Source organism: Alexandromys fortis, unplaced genomic scaffold (assembly GCF_014885135.2).
Source record: "Alexandromys fortis isolate MF-2015 unplaced genomic scaffold, M_Fortis_MF-2015_v1.1 scaffold_325, whole genome shotgun sequence".
Lineage (NCBI taxonomy): Eukaryota > Metazoa > Chordata > Mammalia > Rodentia > Cricetidae > Alexandromys > Alexandromys fortis.
Genome location: NW_026068211.1, coordinates 109,211 through 125,405, shown reverse-complemented (window position 1 = coordinate 125,405; position 16,195 = coordinate 109,211). Strand labels below are relative to the sequence as shown.

The 16,195-nt window shown below is 48.6% G+C and overlaps 1 protein-coding gene and 1 long non-coding RNA gene across 3 annotated transcripts; one reads left to right on the top strand and one right to left on the bottom strand.

Moving 5' to 3' along the window:
• The first annotated feature begins 21 nt into the window (after nt 1-21).
• Nucleotides 22-5,293, top strand: LOC126493342 (uncharacterized). 2 transcript variants are annotated; one of them, XR_007589789.1, is made up of 3 exons: nt 31-163; nt 2,087-2,664; nt 3,326-5,293. It is a non-coding gene; the product is annotated as an uncharacterized lncRNA (long non-coding RNA). The 2 variants fall into 2 exon arrangements; XR_007589788.1 differs by lacking the exon at nt 3,326-5,293 and having other exon boundaries at nt 22-163; nt 2,087-2,381.
• Nucleotides 5,294-10,308: 5,015 nt separating this feature from the next.
• LOC126493332 (homeobox protein unc-4 homolog) lies at nt 10,309-14,136 on the bottom strand. The gene is made up of 3 exons (XM_050130308.1): nt 13,990-14,136; nt 12,056-12,201; nt 10,309-11,073 (listed from the first exon to the last, which is right to left on the bottom strand). The coding sequence occupies exons 1-3, from the start codon at nt 14,054-14,056 to the stop codon at nt 10,681-10,683; spliced, it is 606 nt and encodes a 201-aa protein (XP_049986265.1). The 5' UTR covers nt 14,057-14,136; the 3' UTR covers nt 10,309-10,680.
• Between the last annotated feature and the right edge of the window lie 2,059 nt (nt 14,137-16,195).

The window sequence follows — 16,195 nt, the reverse complement described above, 5'->3', positions numbered from 1 at the left end:
GTCACATGGCTATGGCCTCGATGTGTGAGACCTAGCTCTACCCTTTCCTCTCTTCTCTTTTCAGAGAGGTGATGGCTACGTGGATACAGAAAGCAAGTTTCGGAAACTGGTAGCCGCCATCAAAGCTGCCCTGGCTCAGTGCCAGTGAGACCTGGAGGCAGGGGTAAGGGGGCTACTGGGAGATGGGGTACCACCTTGGGGTGTTGTAGCCGCCCCTGTGTATGGACTCTCAGAGCGGAGAGTGAGAATGGCCACGTCCTAGAGTCCCCTCTAGCCAGGAAGGATCACACCTAAGGGGTCACAGAGTGGTACTGTGGAGGTGATGGGGGCAAGGGGCTTGCCTCAAGTGGCCTTCTTGATTCTGGAATGGAAGATGCTCAAGGAAGTCAGGTTTGTGGTTGAGGATGTGGTTTAGTTGGTGGAGTGCTTGCCTACCACGCAGGAAGCTCAGGGTTCCATCTCCAGCACTCCAAAACTGGATGGAGTGACTCACCTCTCGAATCCCAGCACTCAGGAGAGCAGGAATAAGCACCTCCTGAGTCCTTGCCTGAATAAATCAAAACAGTGGCGCTGGAGAGATGTCTCCGTGCTTAAGAGCACTGGCTGCTCTTGCAGAGGACTCGGGTTCAGCCCCCAGGGCTGATGAGGTGGTTCACAGTTACCTGTAACTGCAGTTCCAGAGAATCTAACATCCTCTTCTGGTCTCTGAGGGCACTGCACACACAGGTCGCACAGACATACATGCAGACAAACACTGCATACACATAAAACACAAAACAAAGTAAAACATAAAACAAATGAATGGGCATTGTGGGGCAGCCTGTGATCTGAACATTTTGGAAGTAGGGGCAGGAGGATCAAGAAGTCATCCTTAAGATGGATTCTTATTCAGTCCTAAGAATCCTCCTTAGCTACACAGTTAGTTTGTGCGGAGGTGGTTTGGGTTAAGAGCGCTTGTTGCTCTTGCCAAGGACCTAGGTTCGATTCCCAGCACCACGCTGTGATTTATAATAATTCCTAACTCCAGTTCCAGGGAATCTAATGTACTCTTCTGACCTCCATGGGCGCCAAGCACTCAGGTTCTTACACGCAAACACTGGCACACAAAATGAATAAGTATAACAATAACTTAACTGCTCAAGATCCCTGGTATTTTGGCCCTAGATTGCCTTTGTCCCTTTGACAGGAAACAGGTTTTTAATGCATTGATTTTATTTATTTATTTTGGTTTATTGAGACAGCTAATAGCCCTGGCTGCCCTGGCACTTGAATTGTAGATCAGGCTGATCTTGAACTCTCTCTCTCTGTAGTGTTGGGAATAAAGGTATGAACTACCATTGCATTTTTTTTTTAAAATTAGGACTTGAACAGTGCTTCATGCATGCTAGGCAAAAGCTCTACCACTGAGCCACACCCCAGCCCCTCACTGGGGGATTCTAGGCAGGGGCTCTACCACTGAGCCACACCCCAGCCCCTCACTGGGGGATTCTAGGCAGGGGCTCTACCACTGTGTCACATCCCCAGCCTCTCACTGGAGGATTCTAGGCAGGGGATCTACCAGTAAGTCACACAAAGGGGGTTCTTAGCAGGAGCTCTAACCCTGAGCTACCTTTATGTGAGACAGTTCTGTCTGGTTGGCTGGGCTGGCTTGAAACCACAGCGGAGACTCGACTTTGTTTTCTTGCCATTTGTTCTGCGTGTGCTCTAAACTCAGCCCTGACAACTGGGCAGCACTTGCTGGCCCAGTCGGAACTAAGTCCTAGTTTCTCACTCCACAACCCAGAAGATACTTCCTTCCATCCTCTCTGCCCTGGTATTAGTTCCTGTACCTTGGTCTAGAACTGGGTATCACATCCCACACCCGGTGGACTAGATGCCCACTCCCAGCATGCTTTGTACCAGGAATCTAGTTACAGTTTCAGCTCATCCACACCCAGTTTCTCATCTATAAAAGGAGCACTTGAGAGGCTGAGGCAGGAGGATTGCCACGGCTGCAGGACTGTGCCCCCACACCTGGCTTTGCTTCCCTCCTATAGTATAGTCCGTTCTCCTCTGCCTCTGAAGCTAACCTCTCTCTCTCCCCCAGTCCTGAGACCTCCTGGCAGCCGCCTTATGACAGGAAGGACTGAAATGTCTCAAAGACCTGTGGTCCTTCCTCGATGCTCCTGCGGCCACCAAGTCAGGCCAGAGATCGCCTCTGTGAGGGGGTGTGCCTCCCCAGAATCCACGTGTGCACACACCCTGCCTTGCCCTTCTGCCCCCTTCCTCACCTCTCCCTGAATTCCTCGGTGTCTTCCACCTACCCTTTTGCCTTGGTTTCCCTTCTGCAGCTCAGCTGCCAAATGTTCCCAGTTGAATAAAAGCTGGATGAGGCAACTCAAGGCAGAAGCAGTTTATTTGGGTGACAGTTCATCCTGGCAGGGAAGCCGACATAGCAGGAGCTTGAAGAGGCTGGCCACATTGATTCTGCTGTTGGGAAGCAGAGATGGGGCGGGGAATCGGCTCAGCAGGTGAAGGCCCTTCCTGCCAAGACTGATAGCTGAGTTCCTTCCTTGCGGCCCACATGGTGGGAGGAGAGAACCAGCTGCGGCTTATCCTCTGTCCTCCACTGCCTGCTTTGGCAAGTTCTCTGGAGAGTGCACGCCTGCACGAGCACACAGACAGGTAAAAATGTAACAGACAGAGTGACACTTGGCAGGCAGAGGCAGGCAGATCTCTGAGTTTGTGGTCAGCATGCTCTACAGGAGCAAGTTCCAGGACAGCTATGGCTATTACAGAAAGAAACCCTGTCTCGGAAAAATAAAAAATAAAAACAAAACAGAGCGACCCTCCTGCTCAGCTCATATAGTCGAAAGTACCGTATTCAGGAAATGGTTCACTCATAGTCAGCTGGAGAGCCATCTCTCCCTGGCTTCTCTTTCCGGAGGACCCTGGGTTCAGTTCCCAGCACCCACACTGTGACCCACAATCAGCTGTAACTCCAGTTCTAGAGGATCTGGTTGGCTTCTTCAGGCATGCACATAGTGCATATGCATGCAGGCAAAAGCACACACACACACATATATCTATATATACATATACATATATATATATACGTACATATATAATTTTTTTCTTTTTTTTTTCCCAAGACAGGGTTTCTCTGTGTAGCTTTGGAGCCTGTCCTGGAACTTGCTCTGTAGACCAGGCTGGCCTCCAACTCGCAGAGATCTACCTGTTTCCGCCTTCTAAATGCTGGGATTAAAAGCGTGTGCCACCACTGCCCAGCATTTAAAATAGATGGTAATTTCCCCCATCTCCCATTTTTTCCTCAATTTTTGTCAAGTTTGCAGACAACAGGCTGGCCTTGAACTTTCTACGTTGCAAAGGACAACCCCTTGAAGTCGAATCCTGCCTCCACCTCCTGGATGCTCAGACTTCACGGGCTTCTGCCACTGTTTCCCCCACCCCCAGTATGTCATTAATGTTGATAGCTACACGATACCTCATCAGAGAGATACCTGCTGCGTTTCGTCTACCATTCACCTGTTGTGTCTAAACACCCATGCACAGTTCTTTTGCTGTGGACCAAGGCCTTGAATTGCTGGGTCTGTAGTCCCATCCTCCCATGGCAAAGGTCACATGAGGACACTTGTAGAATTTACTTCCTTCTGAATTGAGGAACTTGGTCCTTCAGCTCAGAAAGGGCAAGGGACTGGAAAAGTTTAATTTTGTGTCCAAACACGGTCTCCTTAGTACCCAAGCAAAAAGCTACTTGTCGTGGTGTGGTCTTGTACCTCTAACCTGGAGCTGGAGAGGTGAAGATCTCTGGGGCCAACAAGTACAGCTGAATCACCCAGTCCACGTTCTGATGGTCTCAAAAAGCAAGGCAGAGAGCTGGCAAGATGGCTCAGTGTGTAAAGGTGACTGCTGCCAAGCCTGAAGACATGAACGCCATCCCAAGAGCCCATATGGTGAAGGATGAACTTTAGGCCAGCCATTCTGGACTCCTTGAGAACACACAGTGGTGGAGGCACACACCTTCATTTCCAGGAACGTGAGGCAGAGGCAGGGGGATCTCTGAGTTGGAGGCCAGCCTGGCCTACAGAGTAAGTTCCAGGACAGTCAGGGCTCTGCAGAAAAACCCTGTCTCCAAAAGCAAAAACAAAGATAGACTAAAACCTGAGCCCTCAGTGCCCACTTGTGGCCATGCCTGGGAACTGCTCCTCAGCTGTTGGCACCATGGAGCTGAGCAACCAGTCTTTCCCACCGTCTCTGAGTTGCCTGTTCCAGAAGGCCAAGCAATGGGAATCATGCAGTCTATAGTCTTTTCAGACTTCAGGCAACAGACCTGTAGTCTATCTACCCTGGTGCCTACCCTAAGTTCAAAGCTGGTATGGAGTCACAGGCTAAAACTGTCTCGACATAGTAAAATGTATTGGGGAATCTAGCCATGCAGAATACCTCCGTTGGGAAGCATTCGTCTAGATTTTTTTTTTCTTTTGGTACAGGGTTACTCTGTAGCTTTGGAGCCTGTCCTGGAACTAGCTCTTGTAGACCAGGATGGCCTTGAACTCACAGAGATCTGCACGCCCCTACCTCCCGAGTGCTGGGATTAGCCACCACCACCTGGTTTAACCATTTTTTTTTTACATTTTTATTTTTTTAAACAATTTTTAAAAAATTTTATATACTAATCTCAGTTCCTTCTCCCTCCCCTCCTCCCACACCCTCTCCCCACTCCACTCCACTCCCCATCCACTCCCAGAAAGGGTGAACCTCTCATGGGGATTCAGAGTCTGTCACATCACTGGAGGCAGGAGCAAGGCCCTCTCCCCGCATCTAGGCTGAGCAAGGTATCCCTCCACGGGGAATGGGATCCAAAAAGCCAGTTTTTACACTAGGGATAAATACTGGTTCCATTGCTGGTGGCCTCACAAACTGCCCCAGCCACATAACTATCACACTCATTGATAGGGCTTTAGTTCTAACTTTTTTTTTTAATTTAAAATTTGCTTTATGGGCTGGGTGGTGGTGGTGCATGCCTTTAATCCCAGCATTTGGGAGGCAGAGGCAAGTAGATCTCTGTGAGTTCAAGGCCAACCTGGTCTACAAGAGTTAGTTCCAGGTTGCTACGCAAAGAAACCCTGTTTTGGGGCTGGAGAGATGGCTCAGAGGTTAAGAGCATTGCCTGCTCTTCCAAAGGTCCTGAGTTCAATTCCCAGCAACCACATGGTGGCTTACAACCATCTGTAATGAGGTCCGGTGCCCTCTTCTGGCCTTCAGGCATAGACACAGACAGAATATTGTATACATAATAAATAAATAAATAAATAAATAAATAAATAAAAAAGAAAAAATGTGTTTTATGTGTATGAGTATTTTGCCTGCGTGTATATCTGTGTAACACGTACATTCTGGTGTCTGGTGAGGCCAGAAAAGGGTGTCAGATCCCCTGGGACTAGAGTTAGACAGTTCAACAAAAAACAAGCAAAAATGCCTGGCAGTGATTGTAAAAGCCTTTAATCTCAGCACTCGGGAGGCAGAGGCAGGTGGATCTCTGAGTTCCAGTCCAGCCTGTTCTACAGAGTGAGTTCCAGGACAGTTAGGGTTACACAGAGAAACCCTGTCTCAAAAACAAAACAAAACAAAACAAAACAATATGGGTGCCATCTCCCCAGCCCCTCTATCTTCAGTTTTTTGTTGTTTGTTTTTCCATGTACAAAAGGGCTGGTAAGACGGGTCTGTGCTTTCTGCAAAGCCTGGAGACTTGTGTTCCTTCCCCAGAGCCAACAGAAATGTGAAGAGAGCTGATGCCGCAAGGGAAGGAGCTGATGTCCTATGTTCTGGCTCCAGTGTGCCCTGCACCCCAACGACACACACACACAAAGACGATAAATAAAAATATCTTAAAAAGAGTACTCTGACCTCTGGGTTCTGTCCTTAGCACTGTAAACATAATGCCAAATCTAAGCAGAAAACAAAGCCAGGGGACTCTCTGGCCTTCCGACCCGGCCTGTAGGATCTCTTTATGTCTCTGAGCAGATCTCGGGGTTTGTCCGGTCATATACACACTTTATGCAAACTGTCTTGTGTCTGCTCTTTCTCTAGTAGCCTGACAGGCGTCTGCCCACACCAGACCTAATGCTGTCCTCCCCAATCTCTCCAAACCTAGGGCTTCTTCTATGTTAGGCCAGTGTTCTGCTTTGTCTAAATCCTCGATCCAGATACAGGAGATTGGATTTTGGGTTCACTGCAGTCACTTCCTGATACTCAAGTTCCGTTTCCTACTTTAGGACCACCCTTTACAGCAGTCCATTTCTCCACCTCATGTATACTAGAGTTGTCGCTTAATGTCTACCTTAGTGTGGAACAGTTGCCTGGCTTCTGCCTTTTCCAGATCGGACTTTTGGGGGTTTTAGTCTGGATTTAGAGGATTGTCGAGTTTGCTAAATGGGACCAGATAGGATCAAAGAACCAGCTGTGGGAGAGCTAGGGGACGGAATGGCCACTAGGGGGCAGCAGAGACCGTCCAGAGCCTCTTTCTGGCGGTCACTGAACAAGGGGATATATGAACTCACGAGACTGAAGCAGCAAGCACAGGGCCTGCAAGGGTCTGCAGCAGGTCCTTTGCTGGTATCATAGCTACTTAGTATTTTTATGAGACTCCTGAGTGTGAGAGCAAGCGAGTGGGTCTGATTCTCGGGTCAACCCTCCTCTTGAGCTGCAGTATCCAACCGCGATATTAGTTTTTGATTTATTTTTGTCATGTTTGTTATCTCTTAGAAGTCTGTTTTTGTTTGTTTACTATTTTGTGTTGCCCCCCTCCCCCCACACACACCGTCCCCCTGACAGGGTTCTCTGGCTGTCCTAGAACTCCTTCTGTTGACCCTGCTGACCTCGCAGAGATCCACCAGCCTCTGCCTTCGGAGTCCTGGGATTAAAGGTCACCACCGCCCAGCTGAAGCCTGTTCTTTTCTAACGAGAGCCAGAAAGGGAGTGGTTTCTGAGGGGCGAGGAGATGGAGAGGAACTGGGAGGTGTAGAGATAGGGGAAGCTATAATCAGAATATATTGTGTGAGAAAATAATATATTTTCTCCCTCCCCCCCTCCCCCAGACAGGGTTTCACTGCATAGCCCTGACTGTCCTAGAACTTTTTTGAGAGCACTTCCCTTAGAGTGGAGGCCAGGGCAGAGGAGAGCCTAAAGCCACCCACTGTTCACAGCTACTAAGAGGCTGGGAAGATGAGAGGACATGGAGGGCTGTCACACCATCTGTCGCTGTGTCCCCAGGGCCCCTTTCAGTTCTTTGACCAGGCTGAGATTTTGCAGACACTGGCCGGGCTCTAAGAGGATTGGGCTCGGTGATGAGTTAGGCGAGGTCAAGGCCAAGGAAGTGTGCTACCTGGCCGTCCAGCTAGAGGCTAATGAGAAAGGAGAAATGGCCCAGTGAAGCAAAGTGCGAGGGTGCACACCTGTGCTCCCAGAACAACCGAGGCCGAGGCAGGAAGACTGCCTTGAATTCAGCTGTAGTCTGGACTGCGTAGCAGAACCCCATCCCACTCCCGCCAATTTTAGACCAATAGGGAACTAGGGATCAAAGAGGTCCCTGGTAGTGGAGGCAGTGGGGGAACAGCCTTAGCCAGATGGTGGGAGGACAAGCCCCAATTTATCACAATTAGTGCCCCCCCCCCCCCGTGCCCCCAGACAGGGTTTCTCTGCAGCTTTGATCTCTGTGATCCAAAGGTGTGTGCCGTCTGGGAGAACTGCAGAGTCGGGAGGCCAGCTCCTCGGTCAGGGTCTATTTGGCAGTCACCTTGCTTCTGAAGGTCTTGTTCCTTATTCCTTTGGTTGATGTTGGTGAAGCCAGTGGCATCAATGGGTTGTAATTTTCCCTGCTCGTTCATGCTCTCCAGTTCTTCGCTGTGCAGTGGGAATTCTTGGCTGAGGAAGTACACCTGGCCTTTGAGGACAGGTGCCCGTCAGTGTAGTGACAAACACCCAGAAACCTGTGTACACTGCCAATGAGGCCCAGGCCCGCTTGGGCTTTCGTGGCTGCCTGGTGAGGGATGCAGCCTTCACCCCTCAAGCTGGGGATGTCTACCTGTTTGTGGGCTATGCAGGGTGTGCTGAGAGGTAAGGACCCTCTCTCTCTTTTTTAATTTTTCTTATTTATTTTAAAACTATTTTTTTAGTGACGTGGTTTCCCCTTCCTCCTCTCCTCCCAGGACTTCCCCTCCCCCACCTCCACTCTTCCCCAGATCCACTCCTCCTTTCCCTTCAGAAAAGGGTAGGACTCCCAGGGACATCAACCAAACATGGCAGAACAAGTTATAATAAAATCAGGCACATCAATTAAGTCTGGATTAGACAACCTGAAGGAGGAAAAGGGAAGAAGGACCTTCTCTTAATCAGGCCTGGTGGTGCACAGCTTTAATCCCAGCACTCAGGAGACAGAGGCAGAAGGATCTGAGTGAGTTTCAGGATAGCCAGGGCTACACAGAGGAACCCTGTGTAGAAGAAAAAAACAAAACAAAAAAGAAAAAGAAAAGGAATTCAGGATTACCTAGCTCTATGAGAACCTTTCTCTTAAAGAAAAAGAAAGAAATGGGGTTAGGGGCCGGAAAGACGGCTCCACATCTCAGATCAGCTCAGCAGTTGAGTGTACTAGTACTTTTGCAGAGGACTCAAATTCAGTTCCCAGAATTAGGCGGCAACTCACAGCAGCCTGTGTAGAACTCAGATCACCCAAAGGAAGCTCTTCACTTCCAACCATTTTCACCTGCCAGCATCTCAGTAGTTTACCCTGAAACAGCACCTGGTTGCCCGAAGAACCAAACTGAGATTATCCAGGCACTACCCAAGAACAGACCATCCAAAGGAAATGCCTAACATTCCAACCATTGTAGATAGGATCACCTTACAGCACACACACCAGGATGCCCCTAGACAAATGTCAGCCAATCAGGGGTCCTGAACCTTAGAAATCCCTCACCCCCACTGTTACTACTAAAAAAACCCAACTCTGATTTCGGGGCTCTCTGATTATTCCAATATGTTGGACACACGGAGAGACCGAGTTGACAAACTTGTATTATAAAATAAAGGCTCTTTGCTTTTACATGAGTAACTTCAGCTCCAGGGGCTGCAGCAGTGTTTTCGGAAGATATCTGTGCATACACACACACACACAAATTCTTGAGACCTACCACACACTCAAATAGGTGTATTTTCTGTGTTCTGAGACAGCTCAGTCTACAGAGACCTGCTCCCCTACCTCTCAAAAGCAAAATCCCCAAGTTTCCTACACCTCAGGTTTCTCCCTTTGTCCTCCTTGAAAATTGAATGTTTTTCTCTCTGGTCCCTACTAAGCGGCCCTTAGTAAGCAGCCCGGTCACACTGTATCTGTGCCCAACCCACACAGCCTGTCACATGTTCCTCCAAATCACCGCTAATGCGCCATGTGGCTTAAGAGGATTGAGTGTTTGCTAAAACAGACCACGGGTAGGGTAAAAAAACCAACCCACTGTGGAGATTCTGGGGCTAGGATAGCCATTCAGGAAGGCAAAGGAATGTCGACAGAGAGGGACCCAGGGCCCTGACGGAGAAACCAGGAACTCAGACTAGACAGAAGGTTGAGACAACGGGGAGGAGAAAACCCCATTGTTATTCTCTGATCTCCAAGTGCAGGCTTGTGTTCCGCCCAAACCCATACAGAGCGACCACAGGGCCTAGTTTATCACTTTTGCCACTACCTGGAAAGACTTTTACTTTGAATGTTTTCCTCTCATGTATGTACGTGCACCAGGAGAAGGCATCTGTTCAGATGAGGATGGTTGTGGGTGATGGGATGAAACTCTCTAGACCAGGTTGGCCTCGAACGCTGCAGAGAACAGTCTCTGCCTCCCTAAGTGCTGGGAATAAAGGGGTACACCACCATGCCCAGCTGTTTTGTAGTATTTTTTTTTGTTTGTTTGTTTTGAGACAGGGTTTCTCTGTAGCTTTGGAGCCTGTCCTGGAACTAGCTCTTGTAGACCAGGCTGGTCTCGAACTCACAGAGATCTGCCTGCCTCTGCCTCCTGGCAGAGTTGGGATTAAAGCTGGGATTAAAGGCATGCTCCACCACCGCCCCACTGTTTTGTAGTATTTTTAATCCCACACCCAGGCTTTGGATCTAGTCTGAGAGCCACCCAGGTAAACAAATGCACAAGGTAGGAAAACAGAAAGCAAAACACCAGCTCAAGACACCCACTCACAATCTACAATCCATTCCAGGCTATTAAAATACCCAGACTAGGCTAAGGAATAAGATGCCATTGAGATAAGTCATTGTCATTTTACTTTCTATGAATAGCTTTATTATCAACCTAACACAGACATGAAAGTCCAACAGCCCCAGCAACAAGCCAGCTGAATAACATCTAACAATAAGCCAATGCTAGGACAAGCTGGTGCATGAAATGTCCTCAAATAAAAACAAAAATTGAAACTGAATGTTACACAAAAAAAAAAATCCCATAGGAATAGAAAAAAAAACCCAAACAACTAAGTAACAACACGCATGGTGCAGCCTGGCACTTGGGTGATAAAAGCTACAAGTCCCAGGCCAGAAACAAAACATCCACAGTGTAAAATAAGAACCCCCCAAATGGCTGTCACCCCTAGATACCAGAGTGAGCGGTAAGGCAAAGCAGGACATTCTCAGAAATCATCTGTGTTTGGGTACCCAGAAGACAGTCTGAGCTTCTTCAAGGCTTCCAAAGTTTCGGGGAGCCCGGGGCTGTTTTGGGAAGACTCCTTGTCTTGACAGGATGCATGGCTGATGTGAGGCTTCACTGTGCTCTCCCGTGACTTGTACAAACCTTGCCTTAAATGCCTTCTGCGGGTGTGGTACTGCATGAGCTCCAGGTATCTCGGAAAATTCTGTCTAAATCGCTCCCGGGAATTGATGGGCCTGCTTGGTGACCGGCAGCCCCCAACTTTGCTGGAAGCACAGGAATAAGGGTTATAGCGATAGCGGCGGACAGGCTTCCATAGTAGCCAAGCAGAGAGAATGCACGTCTCAGGCTTCAGGGAACGCAGGGTGAACCAAGTCTGTAGGGAGGAAGGGTATACAAAAACAAACAAAAAAAACAAAGGGTCACCTTGTGCTACCAGTCCCTCAGATTTGTGCTGCAGGGGAAGGAAGGCTGCTTATCCAGGACCTTGAGGGAGGCCACCAGAGGAATACTGCTGGGCCTTGAGGGCAGAACCTACCGACTAGGGATCCAGACTAGGGATCCAGTCTACCGAGTACCCTGGGTGGTTCTCGAGCTTCCTAATGCTTCAGAAGTTTACTATGTTGTGGTGATCTACAACCATGAAATTGTTATGATAGCTCATCACTGTGATTTTGCTACTGTTAAGAACTAAAATGTATGGGCTGGAGAGATGGCTCAGAGGTCCTGAGTTCAATTCCCAACAACCACATGGTGGCTCACAACCAACTAGCTGCAGCATACATAAAAAAAAAAAAGAATGGAACTGTAATCTATGAAAGCATCCTTCAACCCTAAAAAGGTAGTGACCCACAAGTCCCGATCCAGCCTACTCAGTGTGTGGGCTCTGGGGTGGTTCTCAACCTTCCTAACACTTCAGCAATTTAATTTATGTGGTGGTAATCCATAGCCATAAAACTTTTATGCTTGCTCATAACTGTTAAGAATCAAAATGTAAGCTGGGCGGTGTTGGCATGCGCCTTTAATCCCAACACTCGGAGACAGAGGCAGGAGGATCTCTGTGAGTTTGAGGCCAGCCTGGTCTACACGTGCTAGTTGCAGGACAGGCTCCAAAGCTACAGAGAAACCCTGTCTCGACAAACAACAAACAAACAAGCACAAACATGGCTCTAAAGCTACAGAGAAACCCTGTCTCAAAAAAACCAAAACCAAACCAAACCAACAACCCTGGCCCCAAATGAAATGTAAACATCTGATATGCAAGCTGTGTGAAAGGGTCCTTCGACCCCATAGAGGTTGCAACCCACAGGCTGAGAACCACTAGCCTAAAGGTGCTGAAAGTTGGTGGGGAATCTGACCTTAACTCGTTCCTCAGTCAGGTTTAGTCTCATGGCCAGGGCCCTTCGAGCTTCGAGGTCTGGGTGTGGCTCCATCCTGAAGTGTTTTTCCAGTTCAGACAGCTGTTCCCAACTGTACTCCAGGTCAAGGGTACCCAGAGTACAGTCTGAGAGAAAATGGAGAAATCTGATCAGAAAGAGCCCATCATGGCAGGCGGAGAGTGACGGCTCAGCCCTTGTTGCCAACCTGATAACTTGGCAGTTTTGATCCTGAGGGACCTCATGGTGGACTCACTCAGGAAAGTTATCCTCAGACCCCTTACACATCCCCAGGCACAACCACATATAAAATTAGTAACTGGAAACAGAAATGACCTTTTCACAGTCCCTGGCTCTGATTTTCTTCTTGGGGAGCCATTGCACCAATGAGAGGTGGACCTACGGATCTCACTGCAATCCCCCACTTTCCAGATCCACTAGTTCAACTTTCTGGGCATCGGGATCTGAATCTTTGAAAAGGGTAGGTGGAGAGTCCTGAAGTGGTCTTGCTTTCTATTAAGGGTTTCTTCCAATACTGAGAGTCAACCAAGGTCCAAGGGAGAGCTGCTGATGTGTCCTCGCTGGGTGACCAGTTTTTTTCCTTTTGTTACTTTGAGATTATCTCATGTTGCCCAGAGTAGCTTGGAACTTTCCAAGCACAGGGATTATAGGTTTTTAGCACAAGACTGACTCTCTTTGGTGTTCTAATAATATAATACCACTGGCCACTCTCTCCTGCTCTCCCACCCCCACCCCCATTAAAGGGGCGTGCCACCATGCTCTCGGCTTCAACCCTTATTTTTTATTTATTTTATTTTTTTGGGGGACAGGGTTTCTGTATGGAGCCCGAACTGTCCTGGAACTCACTCTAGAAATGCCTTTGCTCCTGTGATAAAAGGCATGTGCCACATCCACTCGGGCTCAGCCTCTATTTTTAATTTTGAGACACAGTTGTTTCTCTGTAGCTTTTGGAGCCTGCCCAGAACTAGCTCTTGTAGACCAGGCTAGTCTCGAACTCACAGAGCTCCACCTGCCTCTGCCTCCCGAGTGCTGGGATTAAAGGCGTGTGCCACCACCACCCGGCAACCTTTACTTTTTAAAACTGCCAGGTGAGCCCAGTGATGCTGACGCACGCCTTTAATCTCGGCATCTGAGAGGTAGAGGCAGGCTGATCCCTGTGCGTTCCTGGCCAGACTGGTCGACAAGAGATGGTTCTAGGACATCCAGGGCTGCTACATAGGAAAGCCCTGTCGTGAGAAACAAAAGATCGCGAGAAACCAGACTGGCTAGCACAAGACCTTGATCCCAAAGAGTGGGGGAGGGTCTGAGTCCCAAGTCCTCCCTTCTGAGTAAGGCTCCCATAACTCTCCGTGGAACCTAGCCATGCTGCAGGGGCCGGAGAAATGTCCCACCCGACTCTCCCTCCACTTTTCAGCCCCAGGCAACCGTCGTGCCTATCTGGATTTCTGCAGCGAGCACATGGAAATGGGCCGACCGATATTTCAAAATTACAGAACTTGTCTGGAAGTGGTGGCCAGAGCCGGCAATCTCAGTGCTCAGGTGTTGGAAGACCAGGAGTTATGGGCGTTCAAGATCTCCTTCCGATTACCATCTCAAAGAACACTCACCTGTTCACTGCCACCCACCCCCCAACAAAACAAACAAACAAAACCCTGAAAACCAAAAAACAAGATGCAGGCACTGGGAAGAAACTCACTACACAGGTACCAGGTTGCTGGCCAGGCTCGGTACCTTTCAGAGCTCAAAGCGTTAAGTACCTGTTTCAGCTCCCCACACGCCATTTCACTCCTCATTCCAATTCTACGGGCAGGACCCATTTTGAAAGAGGCCGTCTGGGCCTCTTCTGGGAGCCCAGAACACATATTTGAAACTTGAAGCCCAGAAGAATCACCTACCTAACTGCTTGACATACAAACATCCTTCTGAGGGAGCAGATTCACGCGGCGCAGGCCCTTCCGCCATCAGTTACTTCCTTATTGGCCGCAGTTCACTTGACTTCAGCTTCACAGGTGGAGAATCTACGCTAGGAGTTTGGCTTTAATACACCTCTGCTTCGGGCCCACCCAGTTGGAGACCGCCCACCTCCTGTCGTCTGCTCCACCCACTCACCTGATTGTCTGCTTTATCCCTCTTCACCCTTCAGGGCATTGCCTTGCAGGGTTTTGTGCTCCTTCCGCTCCTTCCGGAACAACTAGTACTGCTGCTTCACCAAAGGAATTGGGAACAACACGCAGCCTTAGCCCCTTCCTCCCAGGCCTCCAAAGCCTGGGGAAAGCCCTAGTTTCACCCGGGATCATAAGCCTCCAGCCAGCCTGTTCCTTTAGGTGTCCATCATCATTTCTTCCTAAAGCTGAGTGCCTCTCCTTCAAGACTGTCTTGGCCGGTTTCTCCACGCATCCCCTGGGATATCTGGACTGGAGAGGTCAGGCGGCTGCCCTGCTTGATAAATTCTCTTCAAGATTTGTCCCTGGACTAAAGATTGATGGGGGTCATAGGGACATCTGCTCCTGTCTTCTGGTGTTGGGTAAAACCACCTCCTTTGCCGGGCAGTGGTGGCACACGCCTTTAATTCCAGCACTCAGGGAGGCAGAGGCAGGCGGATCTCTGTGAGTTTGAGGCCAGCCCGGTTTACAGAGAGAGTTCCAGGATTACCAGAGCTACACAGTGAAACCTTGTCTCAAACAAACAAACAACTCCCCCTCCCCCCCAGAAAAACAACAACAACAAAATTAACCCACCTCCTCTTCCTTTATTTACTTATAGCTCTGGCTGCCCTGGAACTCACTATGTATACTAGGTTGGCTTCCAACTCCCAGAGATCTACCTGCCTCTACCTCTGAAGTATTGAGATTCAAGGTGTGCCTTTATTTATTCTGAGACAGGGTCTTTCTACAGAGCCCCAACTGTTCAAAGAGATCTGCACAGTCTCTAACTCAAAGGCTGTCCCAGCTTCTCGGAAAGCTGAAGGTGGCTGAGTCTGACCTTGAACAGCTGGTCTTTCACGAACTGGGAAAACAGGCCTGCCTAATTTCTACGGAGCCCAGCTGCTGGGAAGTGTGTTGCAGGCTGGGAGTGGTGGAATACTGTCATGTCAGTCACCCACGGAGCAGAGGCGGGAGATCTTTGGGAGTCAAGGTTAGCCTGGTCTCCACTGCCAGGTCTGTTCCACGCAGAGAATCCCTGCCTGCAGTACCCTGTTTTGCTCACATAAATATATTTGGTAAATACTGTCTAGATTCAACCTTCTGTCCTGTGACTAAACAAGCTCTCAGGCTTCCCTAGTCTTTACTTCACTTGAGAGAAATCAAAAACCTGTTTCGCTATCACTCATATTTAGCACAGAATAACAATTTTGACTTTATGTATATGGATGTTTTGTCTGTATATCTGTGTACTGAAGAGTCCAAGAATATAAAAATATAGATTCCAAAAATAGAAATGTAGAAATAAAGAAATATAAAGTTGTAAGTCTAGGAGAATGAGAACAGACTGTCAGCAGCTTCCTCAGCAGCTTGAGGATTAACTATTAACTGTGGGCTATTTCGCTGTACAACCCATAGCTCTGTTTACAACACTGGAACTTCTCTCTGCAAACCGAGAGTAGTGTCCTGGCCATCCTTGACAAACGACAGAGACGGGCTGAGTTAACCTTTAGGAGACAGAGATGCGTGACCTCTGGTTTAGGCTCCTTCTCTGCTGCGGGAATCTGGTGCCCTCAAAGGGAAGGTGTGGGACTTCAGTAAACACTGCCTGAAAATAACAGGAGACAGCGAAGACACTGGTGTGACTAATGAACCATGCTAATGGAGGCTTAAAGTAAGGCGATCTGTAACTGAGATTTTCCTTGAGATAGTGTTTTTCTGTTTGTCAACCTTCTGACGTTGCTAGCAGTCCCTTTTTCTGACTAATTGCTAAAAACATCTGTTTCCTAGCAATTAGTGACTTTCGCTGTAATCTCCTCTGGAACATATTTCACAATAGCTGCCTAGTTACCCATTGAACTCACTCCCCCCTCTTAGGGTCTCTGTTGACTAACCCGCAGGGCAAGATTGTAAAAATTCTTTTGTTCAGACCTAATGCTTGGTGCCCCTATTATAAAAA

Excerpts from the sequence above, each read along its gene's own strand:
- LOC126493332 (XM_050130308.1), bottom strand. The coding sequence starts at position 14,056 with ATGGCGGAAGGGCCTGCGCCGCGTGAATCTGCTCCCTCAGAAGGATGT. Across the intron at positions 12,202-13,989 it reads TTTGTATGTCAAGCAGTTAG|ACTGTACTCTGGGTACCCTT; the intron begins GTAGGTGATTCT and ends ATTTTCTCTCAG. Across the intron at positions 11,074-12,055 it reads TGACTGAGGAACGAGTTAAG|ACTTGGTTCACCCTGCGTTC; the intron begins GTCAGATTCCCC and ends TCCTCCCTACAG.